Source organism: Mobula hypostoma, chromosome 28, assembly GCF_963921235.1.
Source record: "Mobula hypostoma chromosome 28, sMobHyp1.1, whole genome shotgun sequence".
Classification (NCBI taxonomy): Eukaryota; Metazoa; Chordata; class Chondrichthyes; order Myliobatiformes; family Myliobatidae; genus Mobula; species Mobula hypostoma.
Window position 1 is genome coordinate 36,616,906 of NC_086124.1, and position 27,962 is coordinate 36,644,867.

The 27,962-nt window shown below is 64.6% G+C and overlaps 1 protein-coding gene across 1 annotated transcript in view; it reads right to left on the reverse strand.

Moving 5' to 3' along the window:
- LOC134338847 (germ cell-specific gene 1-like protein) overlaps positions 1 to 27,962 on the reverse strand; it is a 39,723-nt gene that overhangs the window by 2,226 nt on the left and 9,535 nt on the right. The window contains exon 4 of the mRNA XM_063034990.1: positions 2,874 to 2,985. Coding sequence (XP_062891060.1) covers positions 2,874 to 2,985 — 112 coding nt within the window. The remainder of the gene's footprint in view (positions 1 to 2,873; positions 2,986 to 27,962) is intronic.

Consider the following 27,962-nt stretch of genomic DNA (forward strand, 5'->3'; position numbering starts at 1 on the left):
CTCCCAGTGTGGGTCTGATCCAGGGATACAGAGACGGGAACTAACGGTGCTCCCAGTGAGGGTCTGATCCAGGGATACGGAGACAGGAACTATGCGCGGTGCTCCCAGTGTGTGTCTGACCTTGGGAAATGGAGATGGGAACTGTGTACAGTCTCCTGGTGTGGGTCTGACCCAGCATGTCCTCAAGGCTGGTGGTTTTGAATGCTTTTGAATCTTCTGCCTGAGGGAAGAGGGGAGACGAGAGAATGTCCGGGGTGGGTGGGTGGGGATCTTTGATTATGCCGGCTGGTGTAGGGTCCGTGGAGGGGAGGGCAGTGTATGGTCTATGGAGGGGAGACCGGTGTAGGGTCTATGGAGGGGAGGCAGGTGTAGGGTCTATGGAGGGGAGGTTGGTGTGGAGTCCATGGAGGGGAGGTTGGTGTGGAGTCCATGGAGGGGAGGCCGGTGTGGAGTCCGTGGAGGGGAGGCAGGTGTAGGGTCTAGGGAGGGGAGGTTGGTGTGGAGTCCATGGAGGGGAGGCTGGTGTAGGGTCCATGGAGGGGAGGCCGGTGTGGAGTCCATGGAGGGGAGGCCGGTGTGGGGTCCGTGGAGGGGAGGCCGGTGTAGGGTCTGTGGAGGGGAGGCTGGTGTAGGGTCCGTGGAGGGGAGGCTGGTGTAGGGTCCATGGAGGGGAGGCCGGTGTGGGGTCCATGGAGGGGAGGCCGGTGTAGGGTCTGTGGAGGGGAGGCTGGTGTAGGGTCCGTGGAGGGGAGGCCGGTGTAGGGTCCATGGAGGGGAGGCCGGTGTAGGGTCCATGGAGGAGAGGCCGGTGTAGGGTCCATGGAGGGGAGGCCGGTGTAGGGTCCATGGAGGGGAGGCCGGTGTGGAGTCCGTGGAGGAGAGGCAGGTGTAGGGTCTATGGAGGGGAGGTTGGTGTGGGGTCCATGGAGGGGAGGCCGGTGTGGGGTCCGTGGAGGGGAGGCCGGTGTGGGGTCCGTGGAGGGGAGGCTGGTGTAGGGTCCGTGGAGGGGAGGCAGGTGTAGGGTCTCTGGAGGGGAGGTTGGTGTGGAGTCCATGGAGGGGAGGTTGGTGTGGAGTCCATGGAGGGGAGGTTGGTGTGGAGTCCATGGAGGGGAGGCCGGTGTGGGGTCCGTGGAGGGGAGGCCGGTGTGGGGTCCGTGGAGGGGAGGCCGGTGTAGGGTCTGTGGAGGGGAGGCTGGTGTAGGGTCCGTGGAGGGGAGGCTGGTGTAGGGTCCATGGAGAGGAGGCTAGTTTCGTGATGTGCTGAGCTGTGTCCACAACTCTATGGTTTACTTTGGTCACGGGCAGAACTGGTGCTGTAACGAGCTGTAATGTTTTTTCGTGCTGCATCAACGAAAAGAAGGTAAGAAGTGATGTGGACGAGTTAATTCCCCACAGAGATTGGGGTGGACGAAAGTAACGGGGAGAGTCTAACCCAACATTTCAGATGAATCAGGATGACCCCTGAACGGCCAAGGAAGAGGAGTTACAGTGAAATCATTGGGAAATGGAATGTGTGGAGATGGGGAATTGGTGGGATAGCATTGGCCATGTGGGCCAAAGGGCCTGTTCCCGTGCTCTGTATGTCCCTAGACTTTCCTTGTGTTCAGTCCCCCCCCCGCCCCGATTATACATTTTGGATTTCTTTTTAAATTACACTTGTAATCCTCTTAAAATATACACAAGTAAGTCCTCTATATCTCTATCCTAAGTGTGTAATTGATTGGATTGCACTGTGTGGTTGTTTGGGGTGATGTGGGGGTGGGGACAGATTCAACAGAGATGGAGCACTTGGTATCTCTCAGGAACCTCTGCTCAGTGTGGGGGAATTCTCTATTTTCCTCACCCAATTAGCAAGTGTGTGATGGGACAGTGTGGAGGGAGCTTCACTCTGTTTTACCCCGGGAGTGTGTGATGGGACGGTGTGGAGGGAGCTTCACTCTGTGTCTGACCCCGGGAGTGTGTGATGGGACGGTGTGGAGGGAGCTTCACTCTGTGTCTGACCCTGGAAGTGTGTGATGGGACAGTGTGGAGGGAGCTTCACTCTGTGTCTGACCCCGGGAGTGTGTGATGGGACGGTATGGAGAGAGCTTCACTCTGTGTCTGACCCCGGGAGTGTGTGATGGGACGGTATGGAGAGAGCTTCACTCTGTGTCAGACCCCGGGAGTGTGTGATGGGACGGTGTGGAGGGAGATTCACTCTGTGTCTGACCCCGGGAGTGTGTGATGGGACGGTGTGGAGGGAGCTTCACTCTGTGTCTGACCCCGGGAGTGTGTGATGGGACAGTGTGGAGGGAGCTTCACTCTGTGTCTGACCCCGGGAGTGTGTGATGGGACAGTGTGGAGGGAGCTTCACTGTGTGTCTGACCCCGGGAGTGTGTGATGGGACGGTGTGGAGGGAGCTTCACTGTGTGTCTGACCACGGGAGTGTGTGATCAGACAGTGTGGAGGGAGATTCATTCCGTGTCTGACCCCGGGAGTGTGTGATGGGACGGTGTGGAGGGAGCTTCACTCTGTGTCTGACCCCGGGAGTGTGTGATGGGACAGTGTGGAGGGAGCTTCACTCTGTGTCTGACCCCGGGAGTGTGTGATGGGACAGTGTGGAGGGAGCTTCACTGTGTGTCTGACCCCGGGAGTGTGTGATGGGACAGTGTGGAGGGAGCTTCACTCTGTGTCTGACCCCGGGAGTGTGTGATGGGACAGTGTGGAGGGAGCTTCACTCTGTCTGAAACCGGGAGTGTGTAATGGGACGGTGTGGAGGGAGCTTCACTCTGTCTGAAACCGGGAGTGTGTGATGGGACGGTGTGGAGGGAGCCTCACTCTGTCTGAAACCGGGAGTGTGTGATGGGACGGCCAGAAGAAGCGCAACTTACAGGAACGACCATCCATAATCCCATGTCTGAGGCTTCCAATCCTTCGGACCGAGGCTCACAGTTACGTGGAAAACTGTTGTGTACATCATGTGCCCGACCATTCCCAGCAGACCTGCCACATCAGCAGAACATCAGTCTAAATGGTATCACTGTGCCACGAGGGAGCATCACCCACCCCAGCAATCTCCACCCATCTCTCCCCACCCCTCCCCAGGCACTCCCACCAACCCCCCCCTCCCCGGCTCTCCCTCCAACCCCCCTCCCCCTCAGCACTCCCTCCAACCCCCCTCCCCTTCGGCACTCCCTCCAACCCCCCTCCCCCTCAGCATTCCCTCCAACGCCCCTCCCCTGCACTCCCTCCAACCCCCTCCCCCTCAGCACTCCCTCCAACCCCCCCTCCCCCTCGGCACTCCCACCAACCCCCCCCCCCGGCTCTCCCTCCAACCCCCCTCCCCCTCAGCACTCCCACCAACCCCCCTCCCCTTCGGCACTCCCTCCAACCCCCCGCCCCCTCAGCACTCCCTCCAACCCCCCTCCCCTTCGGCACTCCCTCCAACCCCCCTCCCCCTCAGCATTCCCTCCAACGCCCCTCCCCTGCACTCCCTCCAACCCCCTCCCCCTCAGCACTCCCTCCAACCCCCCCTCCCCCTCGGCACTCCCACCAACCCCCCCCCCCGGCTCTCCCTCCAACCCCCCTCCCCCTCAGCACTCCCACCAACCCCCCTCCCCTTCGGCACTCCCTCCAACCCCCCGCCCCCTCAGCACTCCCTCCAACCCCCCTCCCCTTCGGCACTCCCTCCAACCCCCCTCCCCCTCAGCATCCCTCCAACCCCCTCCCCCTCAGCACTCCCTCCAACCCCCCCTCCCCCTCGGCACTCCCTCCAACCCCCCTCCCCTTTGGCACTCCCTCCAACCCCCCTCCCCCTCAGCACTCCCTCCAACCCCCCTCCCCTTTGGCACTCCCTCCAACCCCCCTCCCCCTCAGCATCCCTCCAACCCCCTCCCCCTCAGCACTCCCTCCAACCCCCCCTCCCCCTCGGCACTCCCTCCAACCCCCCTCCCCTTTGGCACTCCCTCCAACCCCCCTCCCCCTCAGCACTCCCTCCAACCCCCCTCCCCTTTGGCACTCCCTCCAACCCCCCTCCCCCTCAGCACTCCCTCCAACCCCCCTCCCCTTTGGCACTCCCTCCAACCCCCCTCCCCCTCAGCACTCCCACCAACCCCCTCCCCCTCAGCACTCCCTCCAACCCCTCACACTCCGGCACTCCCTCCAACCTCCCTCCCCCTCAGCACTCCCTCCAACCCCCCTCCCCCTCAGCACTCCCTCCAACCCCTCGCCCTCCGGCACTCACTCCAACCCCCTCCCCCTCAGCACTCCCTCCAACCCCCCCCCCGGCACTCCCTCCAATCCCCATCCCCGGCACTCCCTCCAATCCCCATCCCCGGCACTCCCTCCAATCCCCCTCCCAGCACTCCCTCCAAACCCCCTCCCCCCCAGCACTCCTTCCAACCCCCTCCCCCTCAGCACTCCCCCCAACCCCCCCGGCACTCCTTCCAATCCCCAGCCCCGGCACTCCCTCCAATCCCCCTCCCCAGCACTCCCTCCAATCCCCTCCCCAGCACTCCCTCCAATCCCCTCCCCAGCACTCCCTCCAACCCCCCTCCCCCCCAGCACTCCCTCCAACACCCCTTCCCCTCAGCACTCCCTCCAACCCCCTCCCCCTCAGCACTCCCTCCATCCCCTCCCTCAGCACTCCCTCCAACACACCCCTCAGCACTCCCTCCAACATCCTCCCCCAACACTCCCTCCAACCCCCCTCCCCTCAGCACTCCCTCTAACCCCCTCCCCAGCACTCCCTCCAACACCCCTCCCCCTCAGCACTCCCTCCAACCCCCTCCCCCTCAGCACTCCCTCCAACCCCCTCCCCCTCAGCACTCCCTCCCATCCCCTCCCTCAGCACTCCCTCCAACACACCCCTCAGCACTCCCTCCAACATCCTCCCCCAACACTCCTCCCAACCCCCTCCCCTCAGCACTCCCTCTAACCCCCTCCCCAGCACTCCCTCCAACCCCTCCCCCTCAGCATTCCCTGCAACTCCCTCCCCCTCAGCAATCCCTCCAACCCCCTCCCCCAGGACTCCCTCCAACCCCCTCCCCCAGCACTCCCTCCAACCCCCCTCCCCCAGCACTCCCTCCAACCCCCTCCCCCAGCATTCCCTCCAACCCCCTCCCCCTCAGCACTCCCTCTAACCCCCCTCCCCTCAGCACTCCCTCTAACCCCCTCCCCCCTGCACTCCCTCCAACCCCTCCCCCCAGTACTCCCTCCAACCCCTCCCTCTCAGCATTCCCTGCAACTCCCTCCCCCTCAGCAATCCCTCCAACCCCCTCCCCCAGCACTACCTCCAATCCCCTCCCCCTCAGCACTCCCTCCAACCCCCTCCCCCCAGCACTCCCTCCAACCCCCCTCCCCCCAGCACTCCCTCCAGTCCCCCTCTCCTGCACTCCCTACAACCCCCCGGCACTCCCTCCAACCCCCTCCCCCAGGCACTCCCTCCAACCCCTCCCCCTCATCACTACCTCCAAACCCCCCTCAGCACTCTCTCCAACCCCCCTCCCCCTCAGCAATCCCTCCCCCAGGACTCCCTCCAACCCCCTCCCCCTCAGCACTCCCTCCACCCCCCAGCACTCCCTCCAACCCCCTCCCCCTCAGCACTCCCTCCATCCCCTCCTCCAGCACTCCCTCCAACACCTCCCTCAGCACTCCCTCCAACCCCCTTCCCCTCGGCACTCACTCCAACCCCCCCCTCAAGCACTCCCTCTAATCCCCTCCACTCTCCCCACTCACCACCCTCCACTCACCCCCCTCTCCGCTCACCCCCCCTCCACTCACCCCGCTCTCCACACCCTCCCAACTAACCCCCCTCTCCACTCACCTCCCTCTCCACTCACCTCCCTCTCCACACATCCCCCTCTCCACACACCCTCCTCTCCACACACCCTCCTCTCCACACACCCTCCTCTCCACACACCCCCCTCTCCACATACCCTCCTCTCCACACACCCCCTCCACACCCTCCCAACTAACCCCCCTCTCCACTCACCTCCCTCTCCACTCACCTCCCTCTCCACTCACCCCCCTCTCCACTCACCCCCCTCTCCACACACCCCCCTCCACACCCTCCCAACTAACCCCCCCTCCACTCACCCCCCTCTCCACTCACCACCCCTCCCACTCACCCCTCTCCACTCGCCCCCCTCTCCACTCGCCCCCCACTCCACTCACCCCCCCCTCCACACCCCCCCTCCACTCTCCCTCTCTCCACACATCCCCCCTCCACACCCTCCTCCACTCACTCCCCTCTCCACTCATCCCCCAACTAACCCCCCTCTCCACAACCCCCCTCTCCACACCCCCCTCTACACTCACCCCCTCACCACCCACCCCCCTTTCCACACCCTCCCAACTAACCCACCCTCTCCACTCATCCCCTCTCCACTCATCCCCTCTCCACTCACCCCCCTCTCCACACCCTCCCAACTAACCCCCCTCTCCAGTCACCCCTCTCCACTCACCACCCCTCTCCACTCACCCCCCACCACTCACCCCCTCTCCACTCGCCCCCTCTCCACACCCTCCCAACTAACCCCCCTCCCAACTAACCCCCCTCTCCACTCACCCCCCTCCACTCACCCCCCTCCACTCACCCCCCTCCACTCACCCCCCACCACACCCCCTCCACAGCCCCCCTCCACACCCCCACCTCTCCACACCCAACCTCTCCACCCCCCCTCTCCACACGCTCCTTCTACACTCACCCCCCTCAACACTCACCCCCCTCTACACTCACCCCCCTCTCCACTCCCCTACCCTCTACTCACCCCCTTATCCACTCCCCACCCTCCACTCACCCCCTCTCCACCCACCCCCCTCTCCACACCCTCCCAACTAACCCCCCCTCCACTCAACCCCCCTCCACTCAACCCCTCTCCACTCACCCCCCTCTCCACACCCTCCCAACTAACCCCCCCTCCACTCAACCCCTCTCCACTCAACCCCCCTCTCCACACCCTCCCAACTAACCCCCCTCCACTCACCCCCCTCTCCACACCCTCCCAACTAACCCCCCTCTCCAGTCACCCCTCTCCACTCCCCTACCCTCCACTCACCCCCCTCTCCACTCCCCCACCCTCCACTCACCCCCTCTCCTCCACTCACCCCCTCTCCACACACACCCCCCTCTCCACACCCTCCCAACTAACCCCCCTCTCCACTCAACCCGTCTCCACTCACCCCCCTCTCCACACCCTCCCAACTAACCCCCCTCTCCACTCACCCCCCCTCTCCACACCCTCCCAACTAACCCCCCTCTCCACTCACCCCCTCACCACTCACCCCCCTTTCCACACCCCCTCTCTCCACACCTCCTCTCTCCACACCTCCTCTCTCCACACCCCCTCTCTCCACACCCCCTCTCCACAAACCCCCTCCACTCACCCCCCTATCCACACACCCCTCCATTCACCCCCCTCTCCACACATCCCCCAACTAACCCCTCTCTCCACTCACCCCCCTCCACATACCCCCCAACTAACACCCCTCCACTCATCCCCCTCCACTCACTCCCACAACTAACACCCCTCCACTCAACCCCCTCCACTCACCACCCACTCCACTCACCCCCCTCTCCACTCACCCCCCTCCACTCACCACCCTCTCCACTCACCCCCCAACTAACACCCCTCCACTCACTCCCACAACTAACACCCCTCCACTCACCCCCCTCTCCACTCACCCCCTCTCCACTCACCGCCCTCTCCACTCACCCCCTTCTCCACACCCTCCCAACTAACCCCTCTCGCCACTTAACCCCTCTCCACTCACCCCCTCCCCACTAACCCCTCTCCACTCAACCCCCTTTCCACACCCTCCCAACTAACCCCCTCTCCACTCACCCCCCTCTACACTCACCCCCTTCACTCAACCCCATCCACATACCCCCCAACTAACACCCCTCCACTCATCCCCCTCCACTCACTCCCACAACTAACACCCCTCCACTCACCACCCTCTCCACTCACCCCCCAACTAACACTCCTCTCCACATACCCCCCTCTCCACTCACCACCCTCTCCACTCACCCCCCAACTAACACCCCTCTCCACACACCCACCTCTCCACACACCCACCTCTCCACTCACCCCCTCTCCACACACCCCCTCTCCACTCACCCCCTCTCCACTCACCCCCCTCTCCACTCACCCCATCTCCACTCACCGCCCTCTCCACTCACCCCCCCTCCACTCACCGCCCTCTCCACTCACCCCCTTCTCCACACCCTCCCAACTAACCCCTCTCGCCACTTAACCCCTCTCCACTCACCCCCTCCCCACTAACCCCCTCTCCACTCACCCTCCTCTCCACTCACCCCATCTCCACTCACCGCCCTCTCCACACATCCCCCTTCTCCACACCCTCCCAACTAACCCCTCTCGCCACTTAACCCTCTCCACTCACCCCCTCCCCACTAACCCCCTCTCCACACCCTCCCAACTAACCCCCTCTCCACTCACCCACTTCTCCACTTACCCACTTCTCCACTCACCCACTTCTCCACTCAACCCCTCTCCACTCAACCCCTCCCAACTAACCCCCTCTCCACTCACCCCCCTCTCCACACCCTCCCAACTAACCCCCTCTCCACTCACCCCCCTCTCCACACCCTCTCAACTAACCCCCTCTCCACTCACCCCCCTCTCCACTCACCCCCTTCACTCAACCCCATCCACATACCCCCCAACTAACACCCCTCCACTCATCCCCCTCCACTCACTCCCACAACTAACACCCCTCCACTCACCCCCCTCCACTCACCACCCACTCCACTCACCACCCACTCCACTCACCCCCCTCTCCACTCACCCCCCAACTAACACCCCTCTCCACACACCCACCTCTCCACTCACCCCCTCTCCACTCACCCCCTCTCCACTCACCCCCTCTCCACTCACCCCCCTCTCCACTCACCCCCTTCTCCACTCACCCCCCAACTAACACCCCTCTCCACACCCCCCCTCTCCACTCACCCCCTCTCCACTCACCGCCCTCTCCACACATCCCCCTCTCCACTCACCCCCCCCTCCACTCACCGCCCTCTCCCTCACCCCCTTCTCCACACCCTCCCAACTAACCCCTCTCTCCACTCAACCCCCTCACTCACCCCCCTCCACTCAACCCCCTCCACTCACCCCTCTCCACTCACCCCTCTCCACACCCCCCTCTCCACACCCCCCTCTCCACACCCCCTCTCCACACCCCCCTCTCCACACCCCCCTCTACACTCACCCCCTCTCCACACCCCCCTCTACACTCACCCCCTCTCCACTCCCCTACCCTCCACTCACCCCCCTCTCCACTCCCCCACCCTCCACTCACCCCCTCTCCACCCACCCCCCTCTCCACACCCTCCCAACTAACCCACCCTCTCCACTCAACCCCTCTCCACTCAACCCCTCTCCACTCACCCCCTCCCAACTAACCCCCTCTCCACTCACCCCCTCTCCACCCACCCCCCTCTCCACACCCTCCCAACTAACCCACCCTCTCCACTCAACCCCTCTCCACTCAACCCCTCTCCACTCACCCCCTCCCAACTAACCCCCTCTCCACTCACCCCCTCTCCACTCACCCCCTCTCCACTCGCCCCCCTCTCCACACCCTCCCAACTAACCCCCCTCTCCACTCACCACCCCTCTCCACTCACCCCCTCACCACTCACCCCCCTCCACTCACCCCCTCACCACTCGCCCCCCTCTCCATACCCTCCCAACTAACCCCCCTCCCAACTAACCCCCCTCTCCACTCACCCCCTCCACTCACCCGCTCACCACTCACCCCCCTCCACTCACCACCCCTCTCCACTCACCACCCCTCTCCACTCAACCCCCCTCCACTCACCCCCTCACCACTCGCCCCCTCTCCACACCCTCCCACCTAACCCCCCCCAACTAACCCCCCTCTCCACTCACCCCCCCTCCACTCACCCCCTCTCCACTCAACCCCCCAACTAACCCTCGTCCGCGCACCCCCGCTCTCCACTCACCCCCGCTCTCCACTCATCTCCCTTCCACTCACCCCCCCTCCACTCACCCCCCCAACTAACCCTCGTCCGCGCACCCCCGCTCTCCACTCACCCCCGCATTCCACTCAACCCCCCTCTCCACACCCTCCCAACTAACCCCCCTCTCCACTCAGCCCCCTCTCCACACCCTCCCAACTAACCCCCCTCTCCACTCAACCCCCCTCCACTCAACCTCCTCCACTCAACCCCCTCCACTCACCCCCCTCCACTCACTTCCCCTCCACTCAACCCCCTCTCCATCCACCCCCCCAACTAACACCCCTCTCTCCACACCCCCCTCTCCACACCCCCCTCTCCACACCAACCCCTCCACACTCCCCCCACCACACCCCCCTCTCCACACCCCTCTCTCTCCACACCCCTCTCTCTCCACACCCCTCTCTCTCCACACACCCCCTCTCCACACACCCCCTCTCCACACACCCCCCCTCCACTCAACCCCCTCCACTGAACCCCCCCAACTAACCCTCTCCACTCAACTCCCCTCCACTCAACTCCACCTCCACTCAACCCCCCTCCACACCCTCCCAACTAACCCTCCTCTCCACTCAACCCCCTCTCCACTAACACCCCTCTCCACTAACACCCCTCTCCACTAACACCCCTCTCCACTCACCTCCCCTCCACTCACCCCCTCTCCTCACACCCCCCTCTCCACTCACCCCCCTCTCCACTCACCCCCCTCTCCACTCACCCCCCTCTCCACTCACCCCCCTCTCCACTCACACACCTCTCCACTCACACACCTCTCCACTCACACACCTCTCCACTCACAAACCTCTCCACTCACACACCTCTCCACTCACCCCCTCCACTCAACTCCCCTCCACTCACCCCCCTCTCCACACATCCCCCAACTAACCCCTCTCTCCACTCACCCCCCTCTGCACACACCCCCCTCGCCACACCCTCCCAACTAACCCCTCTCGCCACTTAACCCCTCTCACTCACCCCCTCCCCACTAACCCCCTCTCCACTCACCCCTTTCTCCACACCCTCCCAACTAACCCTCTCTCCACTCAGCCCCCTTCACTCACCACCCCTCTCCACCGACCCCCTCACCATTCACCTCCCCTCCACTCACCCCCCTCTCCGCACCCTCCCAACTAACCCCCCTCTCCACTCACCACCCCTCTCCATTCACCCCCCTCACCACTCACTCCCTCACCACTCACTCCCTCTCCACTCATCCCCCTCCATCAACCCCCTCCACTCAACTCCCCTCCACTCAACCCCCTCCATCCACCCCCCCAACTAACACCCCCCTCTCCACACACCCCCTCTCCACACACCCCCTCTCCACACACCCCCCTCTCCACACATCCCCCTCTCCACTCAACTCCACCTCCACTCAACCCGGCTCCACTCAACCCCACTCCACTCAGCCCCCTCTCCACTCAGTCTCCTCTCCACACCCTCCCAAGTAACCCTCCTCTCCACTCAACCCCCTCTCCACTAATACCCCCCTCCACTCACCCCCCTCAACTCACCCCCCTCCACTCACACACCTTTCCACTCACCCCCCTCCACTCACCCCCCTCCACTCACCCCCCTCCACTCACTCCTCTCCACTCACCCCCTCTCCACTCACCCCCTCTCCACTCACCCCCCTCCACTCACTCCTCTCCACTCACTCCTCTCCACTCACCCCCCTCCACTCACCCCCCTCCACTCACTCCTCTCCACTCACCCCCATCTTCACACACACCCCTCTCCACACCCCCCTCCACTCAACCCCCTCTCCATTCAACCCCCCAACTAACACCCCTCTCCACTCTCCCCCTACACTGAACCCCCCCAACTAACCCCCTCCACTCATCTCCCCTCCACTCAACTCAACCCCACCTCCACTCAACCCCCCTCCACTCAGCCCCCTCTCCACACCCCCCCCTCTCCACACACCCCCCTCTCCACACACCCCGCCTCTCCACACACCCCGCCTCTCCACACACCCCCCCTCTCCACACACCCCCCTCTCCACACAACCCCCCTCTCCACACCCCCCTCCACTCAACTCCCCTCCACTCCACTCAACTCCCCTCCACTCAACCCTCTCCATTCAACCCAACAACTAACACCCCTCTCCACTCACCCCCCCTCTCCACTCACCCCCCTCTCCACTCTCCCCCTCCACTCTCCCCCCTCCACTGAACACTCCTCCACTCAACTCAACCCCACCTCCACTCAACCCCTCTCCACTCAGCCCCCTCTCCACACCCTCCCAACTAACCCCCCCCACTCAACCCCCCTCCACTCAACCCCCCTCCACTCACCCCGCCTTCCACTCACCCCGCCTTCCACTCACCCCCCTCTCCACTCACCCCCCTCTCCACTCACCCCCCTCTCCACTCACCCCCAACTCTCCCCCTCCACTCACCCCCTCTCCACTCACCCCCTCACCCCCCTCTCCACTCACACCCCCAACTCTCCCCCTCCACTCACCCCCTCTCCACTCAACCCCCCAACTAACCCCCTCCACTCAGCCCCCTTCCACTCACCCCCGCTCTCCACTCATCTCCCTTCCACTCACCCCCCTCTCCACTCACCGCCCCCAACTAACCCCGTCCACTCACCCCCGCTCTCCACTCACCCCCGCTCTCCACTCAACCCCCCTCCACTCAACCCCCTCCACTCAACCCCCCAACTAACCCCCCTCCACTCAACTCCCCTCCACTCAACTCCCCTCCACTCAACTCCACCTCCACTCAACCCCCTCTCCACACCCTCCCAACTAACCCTCCTCTCCACTAACACCCCTCTCCACTCACCCCCCTCTCCACACACAACCCCTCTCCACTCACCCCCCTCTCCACACACAACCCCTCTCCACACACAACCCCTCTCCACTCACACCCCTCCACTCAACTCCCCTCCACTCAACTCCCCTCCACTCAACTCAGCCCCCCCTCCACTCAGCCCCCCTCCACTCAGCCCCCTCCACTCAGCCCCCCTCCACTCAGCCCCCTCTCCACTCACCCCCCTCTCCACGCCCCCCTCTACTCAACTCCCCTCCACTCAACCCCCTCTCCATTCAACCCCCCAACTAACACCCCTCTCCACTCACCCCCCTCTCCACTCAAACCTCTCTCCACTCACCCCCTCTCCACTCTCTCCCCTCCACACTCCCCCCTCCACACTCCCCCCTCCACTGAACCCCCCAACTAACCCCCTCCACTCAACTGCCCTCCACTCAACTGCCCTCCACTCAACTGCCCTCCACTCAACTCCCCTCCACTCAACTCCCCTCCACTCAACTCAACCCCACCTCCACTCAACCCCCTCCACTCAGTCCCCTCTCCACTCAGCCCCCTCTCCACACCCTCCCAACTAAACCCCCCCTCCACTCAACCCCCCTCTTCACTCAGTCCCCTCCACTCACCCCGCCTTCCACTCCCCCACCCTCCACTCACCCACCCTCCACTCACCCCCCTCTCCATTCCCCCACCCTCCACTCACCCCCCCTTCCACTCACCCCCGCTCTCCACTCACCCCCGCTCTCCACTCAAACCCCTCCACTCAACCCCCCTCCACTCAGCCCCCTCTCCATTCAACCCCCCAACTAACACCCCTCTCAACTCACCCCCCTCCACTCACCCCCCAACTAACACCCCTCTCCACACACCCCCCTCTCCACACACCCCCCTCGCCACACACCCCCCTCGCCACACACCCCCCTCTCCACACAACCCCCTCTCCACACAACCCCCTCTCCACTCACCCCCTCTCCACTCACCCCCTCTCCACTCACCCCCTTCTCCACACCCTCCCAACTAACCCCTCTCGCCACTTAACCCCTCTCACTCACCCCCTCCCCACTAACCCCCTCTCCACTCACCCCCCTCTCCACACCCTCCCAACTAACCCCCTCTCCACTCAGCCCCCTTCACTCACCACCCCTCTCCACCGACCCCCTCACCATTCACCTCCCCTCCACTCACCCCCCTCTCCGCACCCTCCCAACTAACCCCCTCTCCACTCACCACCCCTCTCCATTCACCCCCCTCACCACTCACTCCCTCTCCACTCATCCCCCCTCCACTCACCCCCCCTCTCCACACAACCCCCCTCCACTCAACCCCCTCCACTCAACCCCCTCCACTCAACTCCCCTCCACTCAACCCCCTCCATCCACCCCCCTCTCCACACATCCCCCTCTCCACACATCCCCCTCTCCACACATCCCCCTCTCCACTCAACTCCCCTCCACTCAACTCCCCTCCACTCAACTCCGCCTCCACTCAACCCGCCTCCACTCAACCCCACTCCACTCAGCCCCCTCTCCACTCAGTCTCCTCTCCACACCCTCCCAAGTAACCCTCCTCTCCACTCAACCCCCTCTCCACTAATACCCCTCTCCACTCACCCCCCTCCACTCACACACCTCTCCACTCAACGCCCCTCCACTCAACCCCCCTCCACTCAACCCCCCTCCACTCAACCCGCCTTCCACTCAACCCGCCTTCCACTCACCCCGCCTTCCACTCACCCCCCTCTCCACTCACCCCCCTCTCCACTCCCCCCAACTCTCCCCCTCTACTCACCCCCTCTCCACTCACCCCCTCACCCCCCTCCCCACTCACCTCCCCCAACTCTCCCCCTCCACTCACCCCCTCTCCACTCAACCCCCCAACTAACCCCCTCCACTCAGCCCCCTTCCACTCACCCCCGCTCTCCACTCATCTCCCTTCCTCACCCCCCTCTCCACTCACCGCCCCCAACTAACCCCCGTCCACTCACCCCCGCTCTCCACTCACCCCCGCTCTCCACTCACCCCCGCTCTCCACTCACCCCCGCTCTCCACTCACCCCCGCTCTCCACTCACCCCCCTCTCCACTCAGCCCCCTCTCCACTCAACCCCCCTCCACACAACCCCCCTCCACTCACCCCCCTCCACTCACCCCCCTCCACTCAACCCCCCAACTAACCCCCTCCACTCAACTCCCCTCCACTCAACTCCACCTCCACTCAACTCCACCTCCACACCCTCCCAACTAACCCTACTCTCCACTAACACCCCTCTCCACTCACCCCCCTCTCCACTCACCCCCCTCTCCACACACAACCCCTCTCCACTCACACCCCTCCACTCACCCCCCTCCACTCACCCCCCTCCCCTCACCCCCCTCTCCACACACCCCCCTCTCCACACCCCCCTCTCCACACACCCCCCCTCTTCACACACCCCCCTCTCCTCATCTCCCCTCCACTCAACTCCCCTCCACTCAACCCCCTCTCCATTCAACCCCCCAACTAACACCCCTCTCCACTCACCCCCCTCTCCACACTCCCCCTCCACTGAACCCCCCCAACTAACCCCCTCCACTCAACTCCCCTCCACTCAACTCAGCCCCCCCTCCACTCAGCCCCCCTCCACTCAGCCCCCTCTCCACTCACCCCCTCTCCACGCCCCCCTCTACTCAACTCCCCTCCACTCAACCCCCTCTCCATTCAACCCCCCAACTAACACCCCTCTCCACTCACCCCCCTCTCCACTCACCCCTCTCTCCACTCACCCCCTCTCCACTCTCTCCCCTCCACTCTCCCCCTCCACTGAACCCCCCAACTAACCCCCTCCACTCAACTGCCCTCCACTCAACTCCCCTCCACTCAACTCAACCCCACCTCCACTCAACCCCCCTCCACTCAGTCCCCTCTCCACTCAACCCCCTCTCCACACCCTCCCAACTAAACCCCCCCTCCACTCAACCCCCCTCTTCACTCAGTCCCCTCCACTCACCCCGCCTTCCACTCCCTCACCCTCCACTCACCCCCCTCTCCACTCACCCCCCTCTCCACTCCCCCACCCTCCACTCACCCCCCTCTCCACTCACCCCCCTCTCCACTCACCCCCCTCTCCACACACACCCCCTCTCCACTCACACCCCTCCACTCACCCCCCTCCACTCACCCCCCTCCCCTCACCCCCCTCTCCACACACCCCCCTCTCCACACACCCCCCTCTCCACACCCCCCCTCTCCACACACCCCCCCTCTTCACACACACCCCTCTCCTCATCTCCCCTCCACTCAACTCCCCTCCACTCAACCCCCTCTCCATTCAACCCCCCAACTAACACCCCTCTCCACTCACCCCCCTCTCCACACTCCCCCTCCACTGAACCCCCCCAACTAACCCCCTCCACTCAACTCCCCTCCACTCAACTCAGCCCCCCCTCCACTCAACTCAGCCCCCCCTCCACTCAGCCCCCCTCCACTCAGCCCCCTCTCCACTCACCCCCTCTCCACGCCCCCCTCTACTCAACTCCCCTCCACTCAACCCCCTCTCCATTCAACCCCCCAACTAACACCCCTCTCCACTCACCCCCCTCTCCACTCACCCCTCTCTCCACTCACCCCCTCTCCACTCTCTCCCCTCCACTCTCCCCCTCCACTGAACCCCCCAACTAACCCCCTCCACTCAACTGCCCTCCACTCAACTCCCCTCCACTCAACTCAACCCCACCTCCACTCAACCCCCCTCCACTCAGTCCCCTCTCCACTCAACCCCCTCTCCACACCCTCCCAACTAAACCCCCCCTCCACTCAACCCCCCTCTTCACTCAGTCCCCTCCACTCACCCCGCCTTCCACTCCCTCACCCTCCACTCACCCCCCTCTCCACTCACCCCCCTCTCCACTCCCCCACCCTCCACTCACCCCCCTCTCCACTCACCCCCCTCTCCATTCCCCCACCCTCCACTCACCCCCCTCACCCCCCCTCTCCACTCACCCCCCAACTAAACCCCGTCCACTCACCCCCGCTCTCCACTCACCCCCCTCCACTCAACCCCCCTCCACTCAGCCCCCTCTCCATTCAACCCCCCAACTAACATCCCTCTCCACTCACCCCCCTCTCCACTCACCCCCCTCTCCACCCTCCCCCCTCCACTGAACCCCCCAACTAACCCCCTCCACTCAACTCCCCTCCACTCAGCCCCCCCTCCACTCAGCCCCCTATCCACTCAGCCCCCTCTCCACTCAACCCCCCAACTAACCCCCTCCACTCAGCCCCCTTCCACTCACCCCCGCTCTCCACTCATCTCCCTTCCACTCACCCCCCTCTCCACTCACCCCCCCAACTAACCCCCGTCCACTCACCCCCGCCCTCCACTCACCCCGCCCTCCACTCACCCCCGCCCTCCACTCACCCCCCTCCACTCAACCCCCTCTCCACTCAGCCCCCTCTCCACTCACCCCCTCCACTCAACCCCCCTCCACTCAACCCCCCTCCTCTCAACCCTCCTCCACTCAACCCCCCTCCACTCAACACCCTTCCACTCAACACCCCTCCACTCACCCCGCCTTCCACTCACCCCCCTCTCCACTCACCCCGCTCACCCCCCAACTCTCCCCCCTCCACTCACCACCCTCTCCACTCAACCCAACTAACCCCCCTCCACTCAGCCCCCTTCCACTCACCCCCGCTCTCCACTCATCTCCCTTCCACTCACCCCCCCAACTAACCCCCGTCCACTCACCCCCCTCCACTCACCCCCCTCTCCACTCTCCCCCCTCCACTCAACTCAACCCCACCTCCACTCAACCCCTCTCCACTCAGCCCCCTCTCCTCACCCTCCCAACTAACCCCCCCACTCAACCCCCCTCCACTCAACCCCCCTCCACTCACCCCGCCTTCCACTCACCCCGCCTTCCACTCACCCCCCTCTCCACTCACCCCCCTCTCCACTCCCCCCCAACTCTCCCCCTCCACTCACCCCCTCTCCACTCACCCCCTCACCCCCCTCTCCACTCACCCCCCCAACTCTCCCCTCCACTCACCCCCTCTCCACTCAACCCCCCAACTCTCCCCCTCCACTCACCCCCGCTCTCCACTCAACCCCCCTCCACTCAACCCCCTCCACTCAACCCCCCAACTAACCCCCCTCCACTCAACTCCCCTCCACTCAACTCCACCTCCACTCAACCCCCTCTCCACACCCTCCCAACTAACCCTCCTCTCCACTAACACCCCTCTCCACTAACACCCCTCTCCACTAACACCCCTCTCCACTAACACCCCTCTCCACTCACCCCCCTCTCCACTCACCCCCCTCTCCACACACAACCCCTCTCCACTCACCCCCCTCTCCACACACAACCCCTCTCCACACACAACCCCTCTCCACTCACACCCCTCCACTCAACTCCCCTCCACTCAACTCCCCTCCACTCAACTCAGCCCCCCCTCCACTCAGCCCCCCTCCACTCAGCCCCCCTCCACTCAGCCCCCTCTCCACTCACCCCCCTCTCCACGCCCCCCTCTACTCAACTCCCCTCCACTCAACCCCCTCTCCATTCAACCCCCCAACTAACACCCCTCTCCACTCACCCCCCTCTCCACTCAAACCTCTCTCCACTCACCCCCTCTCCACTCTCTCCCCTCCACACTCCCCCCTCCACACTCCCCCCTCCACTGAACCCCCCAACTAACCCCCTCCACTCAACTGCCCTCCACTCAACTGCCCTCCACTCAACTGCCCTCCACTCAACTCCCCTCCACTCAACTCAACCCCACCTCCACTCAACCCCCTCCACTCAGTCCCCTCTCCACTCAGCCCCCTCTCCACACCCTCCCAACTAAACCCCCCCTCCAGTCAACCCCCCTCTTCACTCAGCCCCCTCCACTCACCCCGCCTTCCACTCCCCCACCCTCCACTCACCCACCCTCCACTCACCCCCTTCTCCATTCCCCCACCCTCCACTCACCCCCCTCACCCCCCCTCTCCACTCACCCCCGCTCTCCACTCACCCCCGCTCTCCACTCAAACCCCTCCACTCAACCCCCCTCCACTCAGCCCCCTCTCCATTCAACCCCCCAACTAACACCCCTCTCAACTCACCCCCCTCCACTCACCCCCCAACTAACACCCCTCTCCACACACCCCCCTCTCCACACACCCCCCTCTCCACACACCCCCCTCTCCACACACCCCCCTCTCCACACACCCCCCTCTCCACACACCCCCCTCGCCACACAACCCCCTCGCCACACCCCCCCCTCTCCACACAACCCCCTCTCCACACAACCCCCTCTCCACTCACCGCCTCTCCACTCACCCCCTCTCCACTCACCCCCTTCTCCACACCCTCCCAACTAACCCCTCTCGCCACTTAACCCCTCTCACTCACCCCCTCCCCACTAACCCCCTCTCCACTCACCCCCCTCTCCACACCCTCCCAACTAACCCCCTCTCCACTCAGCCCCCTTCACTCACCACCCCTCTCCACCGACCCCCTCACCATTCACCTCCCCTCCACTCACCCCCCTCTCCGCACCCTCCCAACTAACCCCCTCTCCACTCACCACCCCTCTCCATTCACCCCCCTCACCACTCACTCCCTCTCCACTCATCCCCCCTCCACTCACCCCCCCTCTCCACACAACCCCCCTCCACTCAACCCCCTCCACTCAACTCCCCTCCACTCAACCCCCTCCATCCACCCCCCCAACTAACACCCCCCTCTCCACACACCCCCTCTCCACACACCCCCTCTCCACACACCCCCCTCTCCACACACCCCCCTCTCCACACATCCCCCTCTCCACACATCCCCCTCTCCACTCAACTCCCCTCCACTCAACTCCCCTCCACTCAACTCCGCCTCCACTGAACTCCCCTCCACTCAACTCCGCCTCCACTCAACCCGCCTCCACTCAACCCCACTCCACTCAGCCCCCTCTCCACTCAGTCTCCTCTCCACACCCTCCCAAGTAACCCTCCTCTCCACTCAACCCCCTCTCCACTAATACCCCTCTCCACTCACCCCCTCCACTCACACACCTCTCCACTCACACACCTCTCCAATCAACGCCCCTCCACTCAACCCCCCTCCACTCAACCCGCCTTCCACTCAACCCGCCTTCCACTCGCCTTCCACTCACCCCGCCTTCCACTCACCCCCCTCTCCACTCACCCCCCTCTCCACTCCCCCCAACTCTCCCCCTCTACTCACCCCCTCTCCACTCACCCCCTCACCCCCCTCTCCACTCACCTCCCCCAACTCTCCCCCTCCACTCACCCCCTCTCCACTCAACCCCCCAACTAACCCCCTCCACTCAGCCCCCTTCCACTCACCCCCGCTCTCCACTCATCTCCCTTCCACTCACCCCCCTCTCCACTCACCGCCCCCAACTAACCCCCGTCCACTCACCCCCGCTCTCCACTCACCCCCGCTCTCCACTCACCCCCGCTCTCCACTCAACCCCCTCTCCACTCAGCCCCCTCTCCACTCAACCCCCCTCCACACAACCCCCCTCCACTCACCCCCCTCCACTCACCCCCGCTCTCCACTCACCCCCGCTCTCCACTCAACCCCCTCTCCACTCAGCCCCCTCTCCACTCAGCCCCCTCTCCAATCAGCCCCCCTCCACTCAACCCCCCTCCACTCAACCCCCCTCCACTCACCCCCCTCCACTCACCCCCCTCCACTCAACCCCCCAACTAACCCCCTCCACTCAACTCCTCTCCACTCAACTCCACCTCCACTCAACTCCACCTCCACACCCTCCCAACTAACCCTCCTCTCCACTAACACCCCTCTCCACTCACCCCCCTCTCCACTCACCCCCCTCTCCACACACAACCCCTCTCCACTCACACCCCTCCACTCACCCCCCTCCCCTCACCCCCCTCTCCACACACCCCCCTCTCCACACACCCCCCTCTCCACACACCCCCCTCTCCACACACCCCCCCTCTTCACACACCCCCCTCTCCTCATCTCCCCTCCACTCAACTCCCCTCCACTCAACCCCCTCTCCATTCAACCCCCCAACTAACACCCCTCTCCACTCACCCCCCTCTCCACACTCCCCCTCCACTGAACCCCCCCAACTAACCCCCTCCACTCAACTCCCCTCCACTCAACTCAGCCCCCCCTCCACTCAGCCCCCCTCCACTCAGCCCCCCTCCACTCAGCCCCCTCTCCACTCACCCCCTCTCCACGCCCCCCTCTACTCAACTCCCCTCCACTCAACCCCCTCTCCATTCAACCCCCCAACTAACACCCCTCTCCACTCACCCCCCTCTCCACTCACCCCTCTCTCCACTCACCCCCTCTCCACTCTCTCCCCTCCACTCTCCCCCTCCACTGAACCCCCCAACTAACCCCCTCCACTCAACTGCCCTCCACTCAACTCCCCTCCACTCAACTCAACCCCACCTCCACTCAACCCCCCTCCACTCAGTCCCCTCTCCACTCAACCCCCTCTCCACACCCTCCCAACTAAACCCCCCCTCCACTCAACCCCCCTCTTCACTCAGTCCCCTCCACTCACCCCGCCTTCCACTCCCTCACCCTCCACTCACCCCCCTCTCCACTCACCCCCCTCTCCACTCCCCCACCCTCCACTCACCCCCCTCTCCACTCACCCCCCTCTCCATTCCCCCACCCTCCACTGACCCCCCTCACCCCCCTCTCCACTCACCCCCCAACTAAACCCCGTCCACTCACCCCCGCTCTCCACTCACCCACCTCCACTCAACCCCCCTCCACTCAGCCCCCTCTCCATTCAACCCCCAACTAACACCCCTCTCCACTCACCCCCCTCTCCACCCTCCCCCCTCCACTGAACCCCCCCAACTAACCCCCTCCACTCAACTCCCCTCCACTCAGCCCCCCCTCCACTCAGCCCCCCCTCCACTCAGCCCCCTCTCCACTCAACCCCCCAACTAACCTCCTCCACTCAGCCCCCTTCCACTCACCCCCGCTCTCCACTCATCTCCCTTCCACTCACCCCCCTCTCCACTCACCCCCCCAACTAACCCCCGTCCACTCACCCCCGCCCTCCACTCACCCCCGCCCTCCACTCACCCCGCCCTCCACTCACCCCGCCCTCCACTCACCCCCGCCCTCCACTCACCCCCCTCCACTCAACCCCCTCTCCACTCAGCCCCCTCTCCACTCACCCCCTCCACTCAACCCCCCTCCACCCAACCCCCCTCCACTCAACCCCCCTCCACTCAACCCCCCTCCACTCAACTCCCCTCCACTCAACCCCCTCCATCCACCCCCCCAACTAACACCCCCTCTCCACACACCCCCTCTCCACACACCCCCTCTCCACACACCCCCTCTCCACACATCCCCCTCTCCACACATCCCCCTCTCCACTCAACTCCCCTCCACTCAACTCCCCTCCACTCAACTCCACCTCCACTCAACCCGCCTCCACTCAACCCCACTCCACTCAGCCCCCTCTCCACTCAGTCTCCTCTCCACACCCTCCCAAGTAACCCTCCTCTCCACTCAACCCTCTCTCCACTAATACCCCTCTCCACTCACCCCCCTCCACTCACACACCTCTCCACTCAACCCCCCTCCACTCAACCCCCCTCCACTCAACCCCCCTCCACTCAACCCCCCTCCACTCACCCCGCCTTCCACTCACCCCCCTCTCCACTCACCCCCCTCTCCACTCCCCCCCAACTCTCCCCCTCCACTCACCCCCTCACCCCCCTCTCCACTCACCCCCCCAACTCTCCCCCTCCACTCACCCCCTCTCCACTCAACCCCCCAACTAACCCCCTCCACTCAGCCCCCTTCCACTCACCCCCGCTCTCCACTCATCTCCCTTCCACTCACCCCCCTCTCCACTCACCGCCCCCAACTAACCCCCGTCCACTCACCCCCGCTCTCCACTCACCCCCCTCCACTCAACCCCCTCTCCACTCAGCCCCCTCTCCACTCAGCCCCCTCTCCACTCAACCCCCCTCCACTCAACCCCCTCCACTCAACCCCCTCCACTCAACCCCCCAACTAACCCCCTCCACTCAACTCCCCTCCACTCAACTCCCCTCCACTCAACTCCACCTCCACTCAACCCCCTCTCCACTCACCCCCCTCTCCACACACAACCCCTCTCCACTCACCCCCTTCCCTCACCCCCCTCCCCTCACCCCCCTCTCCACACACCCCCCTCTCCACACACCCCCCTCTCCACACCCCCCCCTCTCCACTCACACCCCCTCTCCACACACCCCCCTTCACACACCCCCCTCTCCTCATCTCCCCTCCACTCAACTCCCCTCCACTCAACCCCCTCTCCATTCAACCCCCCAACTAACACCCCTCTCCACTCACCCCCCTCTCCACACTCCCCCTCCACTGAACCCCCTCAACTAACCCCCTCCACTCAACTCCCCTCCACTCAACTCAGCCCCCCTCCACTCAGCCCCCCTCCACTCAGCCCCCTCTCCACTCACCCCCTCTCCACACCCTCCCAACTAACCCCCTCTCCACTCAGCCCCCTTCACTCACCACCCCTCTCCACCGACCCCCTCACCATTCACCTCCCCTCCACTCACCCCCCTCTCCGCACCCTCCCAACTAACCCCCTCTCCACTCACCACCCCTCTCCATTCACCCCCCTCACCACTCACTCCCTCTCCACTCATCCCCCCTCCACTCACCCCCCCTCTCCACACAACCCCCCTCCACTCAACCCCCTCCACTCAACCCCCTCCACTCAACCCCCTCCACTCAACTCCCCTCCACTCAACCCCCTCCATCCACCCCCCCAACTAACACCCCCCTCTCCACACACCCCCTCTCCACACACCCCCTCTCCACACACCCCCCTCTCCACACACCCCCCTCTCCACACATCCCCCTCTCCACACATCCCCCTCTCCACTCAACTCCCCTCCACTCAACTCCCCTCCACTCAACTCCGCCTCCACTCAACCCGCCTCCACTCAACCCCACTCCACTCAGCCCCCTCTCCACTCAGTCTCCTCTCCACACCCTCCCAAGTAACCCTCCTCTCCACTCAACCCCCTCTCCACTAATACCCCTCTCCACTCACCCCCTCCACTCACACACCTCTCCAATCAACGCCCCTCCACTCAACCCCCCTCCACTCAACCCGCCTTCCACTCAACCCGCCTTCCACTCACCCCGCCTTCCACTCACCCCCCTCTCCACTCACCCCCCTCTCCACTCCCCCCAACTCTCCCCCTCTACTCACCCCCTCTCCACTCACCCCCTCACCCCCCTCTCCACTCACCTCCCCCAACTCTCCCCCTCCACTCACCCCCTCTCCACTCAACCCCCCAACTAACCCCCTCCACTCAGCCCCCTTCCACTCACCCCCGCTCTCCACTCATCTCCCTTCCACTCACCCCCCTCTCCACTCACCGCCCCCAACTAACCCCCGTCCACTCACCCCCGCTCTCCACTCACCCCCGCTCTCCACTCACCCCCGCTCTCCACTCACCCCCGCTCTCCACTCAACCCCCTCTCCACTCAGCCCCCTCTCCACTCAACCCCCCTCCACACAACCCCCCTCCACTCACCCCCCTCCACTCACCCCCCTCCACTCACCCCCGCTCTCCACTCACCCCCGCTCTCCACTCAACCCCCTCTCCACTCAGCCCCCTCTCCACTCAGCCCCCTCTCCAATCAGCCCCCCTCCACTCAACCCCCCTCCACTCACCCCCCTCCACTCACCCCCCTCCACTCAACCCCCCAACTAACCCCCTCCACTCAACTCCTCTCCACTCAACTCCACCTCCACTCAACTCCACCTCCACACCCTCCCAACTAACCCTCCTCTCCACTAACACCCCTCTCCACTCACCCCCCTCTCCACTCACCCCCCTCTCCACACACAACCCCTCTCCACTCACACCCCTCCACTCACCCCCCTCCCCTCACCCCCCTCTCCACACACCCCCCTCTCCACACACCCCCCTCTCCACACACCCCCCTCTCCACACACCCCCCCTCTTCACACACCCCCCTCTCCTCATCTCCCCTCCACTCAACTCCTCTCCACTCAACCCCCTCTCCATTCAACCCCCCAACTAACACCCCTCTCCACTCACCCCCCTCTCCACACTCCCCCTCCACTGAACCCCCCCAACTAACCCCCTCCACTCAACTCCCCTCCACTCAACTCAGCCCCCCCTCCACTCAGCCCCCCTCCACTCAGCCCCCCTCCACTCAGCCCCCCTCCACTCAGCCCCCCTCCACTCAGCCCCCTCTCCACTCACCCCCTCTCCACGCCCCCCTCTACTCAACTCCCCTCCACTCAACCCCCTCTCCATTCAACCCCCCAACTAACACCCCTCTCCACTCACCCCCCTCTCCACCCACCCCCCTCTCCACTCACCCCTCTCTCCACTCACCCCCTCTCCACTCTCTCCCCTCCACTCTCCCCCTCCACTGAACCCCCCAACTAACCCCCTCCACTCAACTGCCCTCCACTCAACTCCCCTCCACTCAACTCAACCCCACCTCCACTCAACCCCCCTCCACTCAGTCCCCTCTCCACTCAACCCCCTCTCCACACCCTCCCAACTAAACCCCCCCTCCACTCAACCCCCCTCTTCACTCAGTCCCCTCCACTCACCCCGCCTTCCACTCCCTCACCCTCCACTCACCCCCCTCTCCACTCACCCCCCTCTCCACTCCCCCACCCTCCACTCACCCCCCTCTCCACTCACCCCCCTCTCCATTCCCCCACCCTCCACTGACCCCCCTCACCCCCCTCTCCACTCACCCCCCAACTAAACCCCGTCCACTCACCCCCGCTCTCCACTCACCCACCTCCACTCAACCCCCCTCCACTCAGCCCCCTCTCCATTCAACCCCCAACTAACACCCCTCTCCACTCACCCCCCTCTCCACTCACCCCCCTCTCCACCCTCCCCCCTCCACTGAACCCCCCCAACTAACCCCCTCCACTCAACTCCCCTCCACTCAGCCCCCCCTCCACTCAGCCCCCCCTCCACTCAGCCCCCTCTCCACTCAACCCCCCAACTAACCTCCTCCACTCAGCCCCCTTCCACTCACCCCCGCTCTCCACTCATCTCCCTTCCACTCACCCCCCTCTCCACTCACCCCCCCAACTAACCCCCGTCCACTCACCCCCGCCCTCCACTCACCCCGCCCTCCACTCACCCCGCCCTCCACTCACCCCGCCCTCCACTCACCCCCGCCCTCCACTCACCCCCCTCCACTCAACCCCCTCTCCACTCAGCCCCCTCTCCACTCACCCCCTCCACTCAACCCCCCTCCACCCAACCCCCCTCCACTCAACCCCCCTCCACTCAACTCCCCTCCACTCAACCCCCTCCATCCACCCCCCAACTAACACCCCCTCTCCACACACCCCCTCTCCACACACCCCCTCTCCACACATCCCCCTCTCCACACATCCCCCTCTCCACACATCCCCCTCTCCACTCAACTCCCCTCCACTCAACTCCCCTCCACTCAACTCCACCTCCACTCAACCCGCCTCCACTCAACCCCACTCCACTCAGCCCCCTCTCCACTCAGTCTCCTCTCCACACCCTCCCAAGTAACCCTCCTCTCCACTCAACCCCCCAACTCTCCCCCTCCACTCACCCCCTCTCCACTCAACCCCCCAACTAACCCCCTCCACTCAGCCCCCTTCCACTCACCCCCGCTCTCCACTCATCTCCCTTCCACTCACCCCCCTCTCCACTCACCGCCCCCAACTAACCCCCGTCCACTCACCCCCGCTCTCCACTCACCCCCCTCCACTCAACCCCCTCTCCACTCAGCCCCCTCTCCACTCAGCCCCCTCTCCACTCAACCCCCCTCCACTCAACCCCCTCCACTCAACCCCCTCCACTCAACCCCCCAACTAACCCCCTCCACTCAACTCCCCTCCACTCAACTCCCCTCCACTCAACTCCACCTCCACTCAACCCCCTCTCCACACCCTCCCAACTAACCCTCCTCTCCACTAACACCCCTCTCCACTCACCCCCCTCTCCACACACAACCCCTCTCCACTCACCCCCTTCCCTCACCCCCCTCCCCTCACCCCCCTCTCCACACACCCCCCTCTCCACACACCCCCCTCTCCACACACCCCCCTCTCCACACCCCCCCCTCTCCACTCACACCCCCTCTCCACACACCCCCCTTCACACACCCCCCTCTCCTCATCTCCCCTCCACTCAACTCCCCTCCACTCAACCCCCTCTCCATTCAACCCCCCAACTAACACCCCTCTCCACTCACCCCCCTCTCCACACTCCCCCTCCACTGAACCCCCTCAACTAACCCCCTCCACTCAACTCCCCTCCACTCAACTCAGCCCCCCCTCCACTCAGCCCCCCTCCACTCAGCCCCCTCTCCACTCACCCCCTCTCCACGCCCCCCTCTACTCAACTCCCCTCCACTCAACCCCCTCTCCATTCAACCCCCCAACTAACACCCCTCTCCACTCACCCCCCTCTCCACTCACCCCCCTCTCCACTCACCCCCCTCTCCACTCACCCCCTCTCCACTCACCCCTCTCTCCACTCTCTCCCCTCCACTCTCCCCCCTCCACTGAACCCCCCAACTAACCCCCTCCACTCAACTGCCCTCCACTCAACCCCCCTCCACTCAGTCCCCTCTCCACTCAGCCCCCTCTCCACACCCTCCCAACTAAACCCCCCCTCCACTCAACCCCCCTCTTCACTCAGTCCCCTCCACTCACCCCGCCTTCCACTCCCCCACCCTCCACTCACCCCCCTCTCCACTCCCCCACCCTCCACTCACCCCCCTCTCCACTCACCCCCTCTCCATTCCCCCACCCTCCACTCACCCCCCTCACCCCCCCTCCACTCACCCCCCCAACTAAACCCCGTCCACTCACCCCCGCTCTCCACTCACCCCCGCTCTCCACTCACCCCCCTCCACTCAACCCCCCTCCACTCAGCCCCCTCTCCATTCAACCCCCCAACTAACACCCCTCTCCACTCACCCCCCTCTCCACTCACCCCCCTCTCCACCTTCCCCCCTCCACTGAACCCCCCCAACTAACCCCCTCCACTCAACTCCCCTCCACTCAGCCCCCCCTCCACTCAGCCCCCCCTCCACTCAGCCCCCCCTCCACTCAGCCCCCCCTCCACTCTGCCCCCTTCCACTCACCCCCGCTCTCCACTCATCTCCCTTCCACTCACCCCCCTCTCCACTCACCCCCC